At 51.9% G+C, this 12,256-nt stretch overlaps 1 protein-coding gene across 1 annotated transcript; it reads right to left on the bottom strand.

Annotated features, from left to right (window-relative positions):
* Nucleotides 1-1,916: 1,916 nt before the first annotated feature.
* Nucleotides 1,917-7,719, bottom strand: Kcna7 (potassium voltage-gated channel subfamily A member 7). The gene is made up of 2 exons (XM_021167795.2): nucleotides 6,506-7,719; nucleotides 1,917-4,604 (listed from the first exon to the last, which is right to left on the bottom strand). The coding sequence occupies exons 1-2, from the start codon at nucleotides 7,157-7,159 to the stop codon at nucleotides 3,789-3,791; spliced, it is 1,470 nt and encodes a 489-aa protein (XP_021023454.1). The 5' UTR covers nucleotides 7,160-7,719; the 3' UTR covers nucleotides 1,917-3,788.
* Between the last annotated feature and the right edge of the window lie 4,537 nt (nucleotides 7,720-12,256).

The following is a 12,256-nucleotide window of genomic DNA, read 5'->3' as shown; positions in this document are numbered from 1 at the left end:
TGCTCGCCGTTTGCGCTTGGGAGGGCCTGGGTCTGGGAGGAGGCGGGGCGGCGCCCGACGGCGGAGGAGGGGCGGCGGATCCCGCCTAGCACGCGCGGCCCGGCACCTTGGAAGCTTGGCCTCGACCACTTCAGCTCCAGAAGTCTAGGCTGTAACCCTCCTCCATCAGACACTGGGGTCCACACCCCGCCCCTCCTCTCTCAGACCCAGGGGTCCAGGCGCCAGCCCTCCTCCTTTAGACTCGGGTCCAGACCCCAGTCCTCCTCCCTTAGACCCAGTATTCAGAACCCCAGCCCTTCCCTTCAGACCCGGGAATTGCTATGGTGTCTAGTGCAGGTTCCCACCCTCCGCTCCTGTCTCCCTTCCTGGGTCTCCCAGCCAGACATTAGCCAGCTGGGCTTGTGCAGTGATAAGGCTCAATGCCTGGAGACAGTGACTGTCCGGGCTCCCCCACATAGTCTTCTATCCTGGAATTTCTTGGCCGGGGACCAGGAAGACTTGGTTGGGGTGGATAAGAACACTTCAAGGTAATTAAGAGTGAGGAGACCATGATGGGCTTTCAGAACTGTGACCTGCCCAGCGAAACAGCTAACCGTGACCATAAGACACGGGGATAAAAACCCACCCAGAGGGCTGGAGAGATGGCTCAGCGGTTAAGAGCATTGAACTGACTGTTCTTCCAGAGGTCCTGAGTTCAATTCCCAGCAACCACATGGTGGCTCACAGCCATCTGTAATAGGATCTGATGCCCTCTTCTGGAGTGTCTGCAGACAGCTACAGTGTACTCGTATATATTAAATATAAAATAAAATAAAATAATTGAAAAAAACCCACCCATAGAGACAGGGCCCTAGAGCGAGGAAAACACCCCCTCAGAAAGGCAGGATGCTGGAGAGACCTCAAGCAGGGTGTCTCTGCAGCAGACAGGCCCCTTGGGTGACAGGGCCCTTGACTCTGCCATGTCCCCACTCTGGGACTCTAGTTCCCCTACCCCTGAGCTATATTTAGGAGGAAAGCTGACACTTGCCTTTGGGGGGGTCACTCAGCACCCATCCCCCCAACCTAAATATAGCATGGCAAAGTGGCAGGAAGGGTGTCCCCGGATTAGGGTGTTCCCCTCAAGGTGCCATCCCAGCTGGGGTGACTCAGACCCCACTCAGGTTGTTTACTGGAGGTGGGATGGGACACTTCCTAGTCTGGGTGCCCATTTGGGTCACCTCTCTGACCTTTCATTCTTTCCTGACATGGCCCGTTCCTACCAAGGGACTCCAACTCCAGTCTCTGGGCATCAAGGGAGAAGTCTATAAAGAGGGGGAAATTCTGTCTCTTGTCTTTATCTCTCTCCCTGCTTCTCTTTCTCTGTCTCTGTCTCTCTTTCTCTCCCTCCCTCCCTCTCTCCCTCCCTCCCTCCCTCCCTCCCTGTCTCCCTCCCTCCCTGTCTCCCTCCCTCCCTCCCTGTCTCCCTGCTCTCTGAGCTCTGCTTTTCCTTCTGCCTGGCATCTGTCTTCTCTCCAGGGCATGCTCCCCCTCTTCCCCCAGCACCCCTTCCCTGTATTCTGTGATAGAGTCCGTCCATGTCTTTGGTCCCTGTGCAAATCCATCTCCATTTCTGTGCCAGTCAGTGAGTATGTTTGGGTGAAGTGCCCACCCCGAGATTCTGCCATGTTTGTCACCGTCACACTCTTGTCCCTGTCCCTCCTTCCTCTCTCTTGTATGGCAATATGGGTGGTGGTGAAGGCAGCTCCTGCCACAACCTTTTCCTGATGGCTTATGGCTTGGGTGTCTCAGAGGAGCCAAATTCTCCTGGCAGCCTCTCTAAGATGCTTCACCCTCAGGTCTTAAGCAAGAGTTCATATGACTAAAGCAGGTGATATCGTTATGAAAAATAACTCAACACTAGGCACCGATGATCAGGCTTTAATAAGTTAATGCCAGTCAAACACCTTGAACTCTTGTTAGTGATTGTAACCTCTCCTGCTCCCCAAAATGTCTCTCAGGCCCAGAAGACTCCAAAAACATTTTCCTGGAGCTTAGGGTGATGCTGTTTGCTCCAATATCACCTTCCTTCTCTAGATGAGGCAGTCTTGCCAGATGTGGTGACACCCCCCCCCACACACACACAGCTTTAATCCCAGCACTTGGGAAGCAGAGACAGGAGGAGCTCTGTGAATTCAAGGCCAGGCTTGTCTACGTAGTGAGTTCCAGGACAGCCAACACTACAAAGAGGGACCCCGTTTTAAGGGATAAAAACAAAAGACACAGGACCAGTGGCCTCAGGCAATACCTGCACACCAGAAGTTGTGGGGGTGTCACAGGCAGGCCACCTGGCACCAGCCTTGGTCCTATGACGTGCTGGGTAACCTTGAGGGAAGCCACAGCACACTACAGCCTTGGGTTTCTGTCCTAGGAAACACAGAGCACCTCCAGGAGTGTGGTGACCTTCCTTGGCTGTGAGGGATGCTGACGCCACGGCTTAGAGTCTGTTATGACTCAGAGAACAGAGAGGATGACCCTTGGGCTCCAGGTCCCTCTCCCCCCTACATCTCTTCCTCTTTCCCCGCTCTGTCTCTCCCTCCTTTCCTTCCCTCTTTCCCCCTCCCCTTCTCCTTCTGTTCCTTCTCTCCATCTTTCTCTCTTCTAGATCTCTGTCCCCTGCCACATCTTTTCCAAGCACCTACTCTTGCCCTGCTGTGTTTTCTTTCCTTGTGGCTCCAGCCTCTGAATCTTTGTACTACAGCATGGGACAACATAGAAATGGGTCCCACATGAGCAAGACAGGCAGGCAACTTAGTTCCCATCGTCTTTCTAGGTGCCTGGGGCAGGAGGACCCAGAGACACAGACACTACCAGCTCTACAGTGCATACCCCTGAGCAAGCTTGTTCAACGGGCCACACACATCCACGTGCCCATGCTTGCTCCCTTGTAGTTAGTTTTATCTGTGCTGTGACCCTGATCTACTGCTTAAAATGGCCCTCACGTACAGTCAAATTCAACCAACAGTTCCGCAGGACTCACAGTAACACAAGTCAGCATGGTCCCATGAGACCATAGAAGTCATCAGACTCAACTTTTTGGAGACACACGGGGTCACACATCTCAGCTTTGCATGGCCCTAAAATGGTTCCAGTCCTATAACCCTGCACAACACAGAGAATTGTGCATTGTGGGGGTCTCTGTCCCTTTCTCCGAGTCTCTGCCTCTATCTTTTATACCCTAACCCTTTTTCCATCAGGACCCAGAGTGATCACATCCTGTCTGCACGACTCCAGAGCTCACAGAATCTAAAATAACTTGAGTCCTAGAAGAAACACGAATCCACACAATCTGCTATGTATCTCCACATAACCTCTTTGTGTGACCATGTAGCCACAAGCTCACACTCTTAACAGTGCTCCAGAGACCTACAGGAGCCGAATTGGCCCTAGAGGACCCAAAGTTCCAAAAGTACCTATCAAGTGTGACCGGGTCCACACTTGCCCCCAGTGGGACCCCACGAACATCTAGAAATCTCACAATCTATGACCAAGTCTCTTACAGTGCTACCCATAGAGCCCTTGGACATTTGCACAGCTCTACCACATTGCGCAACCAATGGGGGAAGCCCTGGACACAACCCAAATCCTGGCAATTCCTGTCACATAAGGTCCCCCTAGGAGCTACCATGTGACATGCCTTTAGATTCAGAATCTGTACCCTTTCGTTACCACCTTAGTCCTTAACTCAGCACCCGACCTTGCCTTCCCTCCTCCCTCCCACCCCACTGCTCCCTGGAGACCCCAGTTGTCCCTCACACCTCTGTCACCATGTGTTTCCCTGCAGGGGGCCAGAGTGGTGGGAAGAGTTCCGGCCCCTCAGAGTCCACCAGCCCCCCATTAGCCTTGCCCTCCAGGGCACCGCAGGGCTGTGTGTCCACATGGCTGTACATCCCTGCCTCTTCGCCCTCTGTCTCCCGGTGGTAAAAGTAGCTAAAGTTAGAGACAATGACAGGCACAGGCAGAGAGATGGTGAGCACACCGGCAATGGCACACAGAGAGCCCACGATCTTGCCACCCACGGTGACGGGTGCCATGTCTCCATAGCCAACCGTGGTCATGGTGACCACTGCCCACCAAAAGGACTCCGGGATGCTGGTGAAATGGGTGTCCACCCGGTCCACTTCAGCAAAGTAGACTGCGCTGGAAAAGAGGACCACGCCAATGAAGAGGAAGAAGATGAGGAGACCTAGCTCACGCATGGAAGCCCGCAGTGTCTGACCCAAGATCTGTAGACCCTTCGAATGCCTGGATAGCTTGAAGATGCGGAAGACACGCACCAATCGGATGACCCTTAGGATGGCCAGGGACATAGCCGGCTGGCCCACACCCCGCTGCCGGGCTAACTCCGTGCCCAGGGCCACGAAGTAAGGCAGGATGGCCACGAAGTCAATTAGGTTCATCACGTTCTTGAAGAACACAGCTTTGCTTGGGCAGGCCACCAGACGCACCAGCAGCTCAAAGGAGAACCAGCAGATACACAGGGTCTCCACCACAAAGAATGGATCGTTGAAGGGCTGTCGGGGAGGAGCTCCTGGCATGGGACTGGAGCCATTCAGCCGGGCGAGGAACTGCAGAAGGGACAGAAAGGGGTCAGGGAGCCAGGCCAAAATCTCTAGTCACTGTTTCAATATGAAATTAGCAGCATCAGTGTTCCTGAGGGGTGACTTCACTGCTCTACACAGCTCAAGACCCCAGCGACTGCCTTTGGATAGCTGAATGTCTGTTCTTCAGACCTATGGGCAGGAAAGGTGGTGTCTCCTGGGCCTAGTGACATGAGCCTGTCATTCCACCCTCAGGAGCCTGAGGCAGGACGGGTCTGACAATTAATGAGACTGTCTCAAATACAAAGTGAAAAGAAAGTAAGGGATGGAGTTCACTGGCACAGGTCCTGCCTAGAACCCCTCTCTCTGTGAGGGGCTTAGGGTGTGGCTCAATGGTGGAGTCCTGTTCTGAATGTGCAGAGAGGGGGGCTCAGGGTGTGACTCAGGGAGAGCCGTTCCTAACTAGACACCCCCCCTTCCCCACGGAGGTATAGTGGTGTGGTTCAATGCTAGTGCTCTTGTCTAGCATCACCCAGTGGTAGAGCGTTTGCCTAATGCCTTGGATGATGCCATCAAAGATTGTACATCAAAGATTAAAATACGATCAATTGTTGTTCAAACCCCAGCACTCAGAAGAAGGCAGAAACAGTTGGATCTCTGTGAGTTTAAGCCCAATCTTGGTCTATATAGCAAGTTCTGGGTCATCCTGGGCTACATAGTCTTTTCACATGTGTATACTTAAAAAAAGATGTAACCAAATACAGTCCCGCTGTTTCACTGCAGGGAGCTCATGATCTCATGGCTGATCCAGGAGAATCTCTTTCCTTTCAGTATCTTACCCTGCCTGCCCAGTGTTGGATCTCCAAGGGCAGGGCCCTGCTCCTGTTCTGCCTTCCTCATGCCTCCTTGTTCCTGTTGCCTTCAGCCCAGCCCAGACAGCAGATAATGGTTCCGAATGGTTAAATGTTTGCTGTAGGGTCCTCAGCTCCATGCCCTGGCCTAACTCTGTGCAAATTCTTGTTGCTACCTCTGCTCTCAGTCCTAAACCTCAGCCTACCGTGTTCCAGTTTCCTGGCGGTCAGCCCTGCCTGACCATCCATCTTTCCTATTTCTTTGCCAGGTGCACAGACACTGCAGTCTGTCTGTGTCTTTGGCCTCACATGTTCATTTTGCAGGGCTAGGGATGGACTCCAGGGCTTTGCATATGCGTGGCAAGTTGCTCTCTATTGTTCCATGCCCCAAGCCCCACATTGAGGGATTTTAGGCAGGAGCTCTGTCACTGAGCCACACCCCTCACTGGGTGGATTCATCATCTTCTTTCTTAAAATTATTTATTTTATGTGGACAGATGGTTTGCCTGCATATATATCTGTGCACGTGTATGTGCCTTGGTGTTCAGAAAAGGGCATCGGATCCCCTGGAACTGGAGTTAGATACAGATGGTTGGGAGCTGTCCTGTGGGTGCTGGGAATTGAACCTAGGTCCTCTGGGAGAGCAGTCTCTTTATCGCTTAGCCATCTCTCCAGGTCCCTCACTGTAGGGTGGTAGGGGAGTTCTACCACTGTGCCACATAACCCCCAAGTCACTTTGTGCAGTGCAATGCAGATGGTCTACCACTGAGCCCGGCACCAGTCCCTCGCCAGGAAACTCTGGGCAGGTTGTCTACCTCTGAGGGAAATCCCCAGCCACTGTTTCCAGGCAGACTCTCTCATACAGTAACCCACACTGGCTTTCAACCCGTGGCAATCGTTCTGTCTCCTTGCTAGGATTCACCTATGAGGACCCTATGAAGGACCATATGCAGCTTACATCTTTGATTTTTTTTTTTTTTTAAAAGGGCTTCCATCCTCCTGCCCCTTGCCACACCTTCTGACTGGCCAGGTCTTCCCAGGCCCCGCCCTGGACCTCCCCAAATCCCCGCCCCTCACCGGGCCAGTAGCAGCCGCTACCGGCGCGATCCCCGGGTCATCGCGGTCGTCGCGGAAGTCTGGCAGTGTCTCGAGGCAAAAGACTACGATGGAGACCAGGATGACGAGTACGGAGACCACGGCGAGCACGCGCGCAGCCTGCGAGCTCTCAGGAAATTCGAAGAGCAGCCAGAGCTGACGCGCAAAGGCGCGGCGGGGCAGCGGCCGCTCCGGCGGCACCGCGCAGCCCTCGTCCTCCCGCAGCCGCGCCAGCGCCGCCGCGCCCAGCCCGTAGAAGGACACCTCCTCCAGGAAGACGTCGAGGGGCACGTGCGCCGGCCGTCTCAGCCGGCCGCCCGACTGGTAGTAGTAGAGCACCGCATCGAAGCTGGGCCGGTGTCGGTCGAAGAAATACTCGCGGCGCGCGCCGTCGTAGAAGCGGCTGCGGCGCACCGGGTCCCCCAGCAGCGTGTCCGGGAAGCGGCCGAGCGTGCGCGCGCGGGTCTCGAAGCGCAACCCGGCCACGTTGAGCACCAGCCGCTCGCAGCAGCCGCAGGGCGGCGGGCACCGTGGCTCCATGGCGCGCACAGCCCGGGCGACCGGTGAACGGACGTGTGGCCCCGACGCCGCAGCCACCCCAGCCGGGTGTCCGGTGTCGGCGCGTAAAAATAGCATGGAAAGTCCGGCCAGGGCGCGGGGGAGGGGGCGGTGTTACCCCCGCGGGGCTCGGGGCGCCCTCTGCCGTTCCCACACCTGTGGGAACACTGTCACCCGGCGCTTTTCCGTGGATCTCTTGAGCTTTCCCTTGTAGTCATCTATTTTATTTGTTTGGCTTTTGGATTCATGACCCGAGGTCTTATGTAGCTGAACTGACCTTGAATTTATGATCCTCCTGCCTCCACCTCCCAAATGCTGGGATTGCAGGGGTATGGCATCATGGCTATTTATTTGTTTGTTTGTTTGTTATTTAGACAGTCTCCTCAGCCTGTCATTTAAGCTGACCGCGAACTTGTGGCACTCCTCAGCCTCATCCTTCGGATTGCCGGGGTGACAGTCATGAGCCACCGGAGACTATCTGCAGCATCAGTTTCTCTTTTCCATTTCCAGTCTTTCTGTCTCTAGTCCATCCTCCTTGGGGTGGGGGTGGTGGGGTGGTGGGAATGTATCCCCTTAACCAGTTGTCCACATCTTGCTCTCTGCTGGGAGCCTCTGTATCTCTCTGCCTTTTATTATTTTGTTTCCAGACCCTGGGTTTGGGTATGTATGTCAGACTGGCTCAATATTGCAGTACTCTTGCTTCTGCCTCCCGATTGCTGGGATGACAGATGTGTACCACCACAACTGGATTTGTTACTGGCTTTCTTTCTCTCCTAGTACCTTTCAATGAACGAACATCGTTTTGTGTGTCTGGAGTCATGTGTTTATTCCTTTGTGTCTCTAATTACCACGCCTAAGGAGCTCTGCGGCGCCCTGGTGCTTGAGGAGTTCGTGGAGCCTCTTTTGCAACTGTAAACTGTTGCCCGTGTGCGCCGGATCCCTGGCCACTAAGAGTCCCGGAGTTTGAACTTAGACTTTCTGTAGGTGTTTTGAGACTAATAAAACCTGGGCTGAAGCCAAGAATGGCGCCAAAGGAGGCGGGACTTGCCTGGAAGGGTCTAGAGTCGGCCTGGAAGATGCGTAGGGTCACTGTCGGGAGCCGAAGGACAGACAGAAGATGGCCTTCCAGCCACCGGTGTCTAATGACACTAAGTAAAAAATAGTCCCTTCTTATGGGGTAGGATGTTAGTAAAGGGCATTGATAGCTAGTCACTTTCGGGGAAAGGGATCCCGCGCGCCCTCTGCCGGCCGGATGGAGACCTGCACCAAGAGGTCTCCCAGCTAAACCTGGCCTTTCCCTTCCCAGCTTTCTTTTGGGGACTTACTGAGATCCTCCTGCCTCTGCCCTCCCCGCGACCCCCACCGCCCTAAGTAAGTTATGAGAACATGCGTAGTGTCACACGCCTTTAATCCCAATACTCTGGAAGCAGAGGCAAGCCAACCTGTGGGTTTGAGGCCAGCCTGGTGTGCCCATAAATTTCCAGGCCAGTCAGGGCTACGTGGTGGGATCTTGTCGTTTTGTTTTGTTGTTTTTTTATTTTTTCGACAAAGAGTTTCTCTGTGTAGGCCAGTCTGGTGAGATCGTGTCTTTAAAAAGTCTGGTCATGGAGACCCGGACAGGATAATCCCTGGATTTAATGGCCAGCCAGTCTTCAAATAATACCGTGGAAGGTGATAGAAAGACATCCAGTGACTGACTAGACATACCTGACTAGAGGAGTGCCCTACTGTCCAGATACTTCTCTAGACATTTTTTCCCTCATTTTTATCTTGAGACAAAGTCTTGCTAAGTTGCCTAGGATGATTTTCTTTTCTTTTTTCTTTCTTTCTTTCTTTTTTTTTGAGACAAGGTTTCTTTGTATAGCCCTGGCTGTACTGGAACTCACTTTGTAGACCAGGCTGGCCTCGAACTCAGAAATCAGTCTGCCTCTGCCTCCGGAGTGTTGGGATTAAAGGCATGCACCACCACCGCCCGGCTGATGATTTTTTAAAAAAAGATTTTATTTATTTTATGCATATGAGTACTCTGTAGCTGTCTTCAGACACACCAGAAGAGGGCATCAGATCTTATTATAGATGGTTGTGAGCCACTATGTGCTTGCTGGGAATTGAACTCAGGACCTCTGGAAGAGCAGTCAGTGCTCCTAACCTCTGAGCCATCTCTCCAGTCCTGCCTAGGATGATTTTGAATTCATTTTGTAGTCCAGGTGGGCTTTGAACTGGCAATCCTCTGGTTTCAGCCTGAAGAATGGCCAGGACAATAGCCTGCATCTCAGAGCTTAGCTGTTTCCTTCCCTGTGCCTGTGTGTCTTTTTTTTTTTTTTAAATAAGCATTGGTGGGTGTTTTGCCTGCATACATGTCTGTGTGAGGGTGTCAGATCCCTGGAACTGGAGTTAAGTCATGTGTGAGTTGCCATATGAGTGCTAGGGATTGAACCCTGGATCCTCTGGAAAAGCCAATGGTTTGGTTTGGTTTGGTTTTCCCCAGAGATTTACTTATTATGCTTGCAGGCCAGAAGAGGGCGCCAGATCTCATTATTGTGGTTATGAGCCACCACGTGGTTGCTGAGACTTGGATTCAGAACCTCCGGAAGAGTAATCAATGCTCTTTACCCTTGAGCCATCTTTCCAACCCCAGTAGCCAAAGTTCTTAACTGCTGAGCCATCTTTTCATCCTCCCCACCCCTACCCCCGCACTCTTTACTTGCCACCATTTGAAGGTGCTGTTTGTCAAACACTCTAGGGAACTCTATATATACTGGGGGGGGGGGGGCTAAAATGACATTAAGACACTTCTTTGGATTGAAGCCATGTTACCATTTGCCCTGATGCTCTTCTTCTCAAAAGTTAGATCTTATTCTACCCAGCATACGCCATACGCCCTTCTTCCCGTTACACTCGTGCATGGCTGGTATATAGGTTTGAATGAAAACGGCTCCCATAGATTCATAGGAGGTGGCATTACTGGAGATGTGGCCTTGTTGGAGGAAGTGTGTTACAGGGGGTGTGTGTGCACGCGCGCGCCTGCACGTGCGGGTTCTGTGGTTTCAGAAGCTCAAGCCAGACCTAGTGGCTCACTGTCTCTCCCTGCTGCCTGTAGATCCAGATGTAGAACTCTTGGCTACCTTTCTAGCACTATGTCTGCCTTCACACTGCCATGCTTGCCACCATAATGATAATGCACTAAGACCTCTGACACTGTAAGCCAGCTCCAATTACATGTTTGCGTGTGTAAGAGTCGCCGTGATCATGGTGTCTCTTGATAGCAATAGAGCAGAAAGACAGCTGGAATCCTTGCTCCTGTTTCTGTGTCTGCAGTGTGGGAGCAGAGGATGTCAAGATATCCCATATCCTAATCACTGGGACCTTAGACTATTGCTTCATACGGCAAACAGACTCTGAGAGGCTTAAGTGAAGGCTTTTGAGTTGGGGAATACTGTTCCTGGTTACCTGGATAGGTAATGGTGTTAACAAGAGAACAGTAGGAAGCTAAGTATCTCTATGGCTCTATGGTCAAGCACCTGGTCCCCAGTGAGGGGCTCGTGGCACGATTATTTATAGTATTATTTGCAAGGTCCTAGGCTTCCTCTACAGTATTCAAAATAAATGGTAAATAGATAAAATTAAAAATTGTACCCTGGTGTAGTATGCATGTCCCAGCATTCAAGAGACAGAGGTAGGTCAATTTCTGTGAGTTCAAGACCAGCCTGGCCTACAAAGCATATCCGAGGACAGCTAAGGCTGTACACAGAGAAATCCTGTCTCAACCCTCTCTCCCCTTCCAAATTGCTTTAAGAGCTAAGTGGAGTGATATTAATAATCTATCAGGAAGAAGGTGGAAGGATTGAAGGTTTGAGGTCAGTCTGGGTTATATAGAGAGATTCTGTTTCAAAAAAACCTGAAATAGGACTGGAGAGGTGGCTCGGCAGGCAAGGGTACTTGCCGCTCTTCCCGAGGGCTAGGGTTATGTTCCCAGCGCCCATTTTGGGCAATTCACAACCACTTATAACTCCAGCTCCTGGGGATTTAACACCCTCTTCTGACCTCTGCCAGCACCCATTCTTACACATACATGCACACACACATACACACACACACCACACGAGCACACTTACATATGCGCGCACACACACACACACACACACACACACACACACACACACTCACATACATACACTCACTCAAAGTAAATCTCAAAACCCAAAAGCTCAGCTCATGCAGCTCCACAAATGCTCACACCTCAGTATGCTCTGCTTAAATGAAAGCAAACAGCTGACATTAACACAAGCTAGGTGCCCAGCTTTTCCACATTCCTGCCGGAGTCCAGGGATCTGCCTGTCTCTTCTCCCCCTCCTGCCAACTTTAGGAATACAGACAAATTCTGCTACATCCTGCTTTTTCATGGCTGCTGGGGAGCAGAACTCAGCGGCTGATGGCTTGTGGGGTGGACAGACTTTAAGCACTGAGCCATTTTGTGCACTGAAGCAGAGGCTCATTGGAGTTAATCTAGGCTGAAGCTGTCGGCCAACTTTAATCCTCCTACCTCCATCTTCTCAGTCCTAGGATTACATGCCTGCCCTCCACAGTCAGTTTAACAGGTGTCTTAACATGTTGAAATCTAGAACCCCTTCCAGTACCCAGCTCCTTTCTCCGGTTTTTCCGGTCTACATCAAGAACTCTGTCAATCACTCAGTGGCTCCAGAGAGAGAAGGAGGGGGAAAGCTTATTAAAGAGGAAGGTGAGTTACATTTTAAAATATTTAAACTTCTTTTAAACTTTTTTAAATTAAAATTTATTTATTTATTTGTATTATTTCATGTGTGTAGGTGTTTTGCATGCCTGGTGCTCGTTGATGCCCCTGGAACTGGTGCTACAGATGGTTGTAAGCCTCCTGCCCCCATGTTTTCTGGAAATCAAACCCAGGACTTCTGAAGAGCAGCCAGAGCTCTTAACTACTGAACGATCTTCCCAGCTCCTCGTTCTGGTTTTTTTCTGGTTTTTCGAGACAGGGTTTCTCTGTGAAGCCCTGGCTGTCCTGGAACTCACTCTGTAGACCAGGCTGGCCTCGAACTCAGAAATCCTCCTGCCTCTGCCTCCCGAGTGCTGGGATTAAAGGTGTGCGCCAGCACGCCCCGCCCCTGTTTTGTTTTGTTTTGAAGACAGAAAGATCAGCCT

Source organism: Mus caroli, chromosome 7, assembly GCF_900094665.2.
Source record: "Mus caroli chromosome 7, CAROLI_EIJ_v1.1, whole genome shotgun sequence".
Classification (NCBI taxonomy): Eukaryota; Metazoa; Chordata; class Mammalia; order Rodentia; family Muridae; genus Mus; species Mus caroli.
Note: the sequence above shows the minus strand (reverse complement) of the source record. Positions and strands in the feature narration are given on the sequence as shown.

Coding starts and splice junctions, on each gene's coding strand:
- Kcna7 (XM_021167795.2), bottom strand. CDS start 7,159: ATGCTATTTTTACGCGCCGACACCGGACACCCGGCTGGGGTGGCTGCG. Junction 4,605..6,505: donor TAGCGGCTGCTACTGGCCCG/GTGAGGGGCGGG, acceptor TCCCTTCTGCAG/TTCCTCGCCCGGCTGAATGG.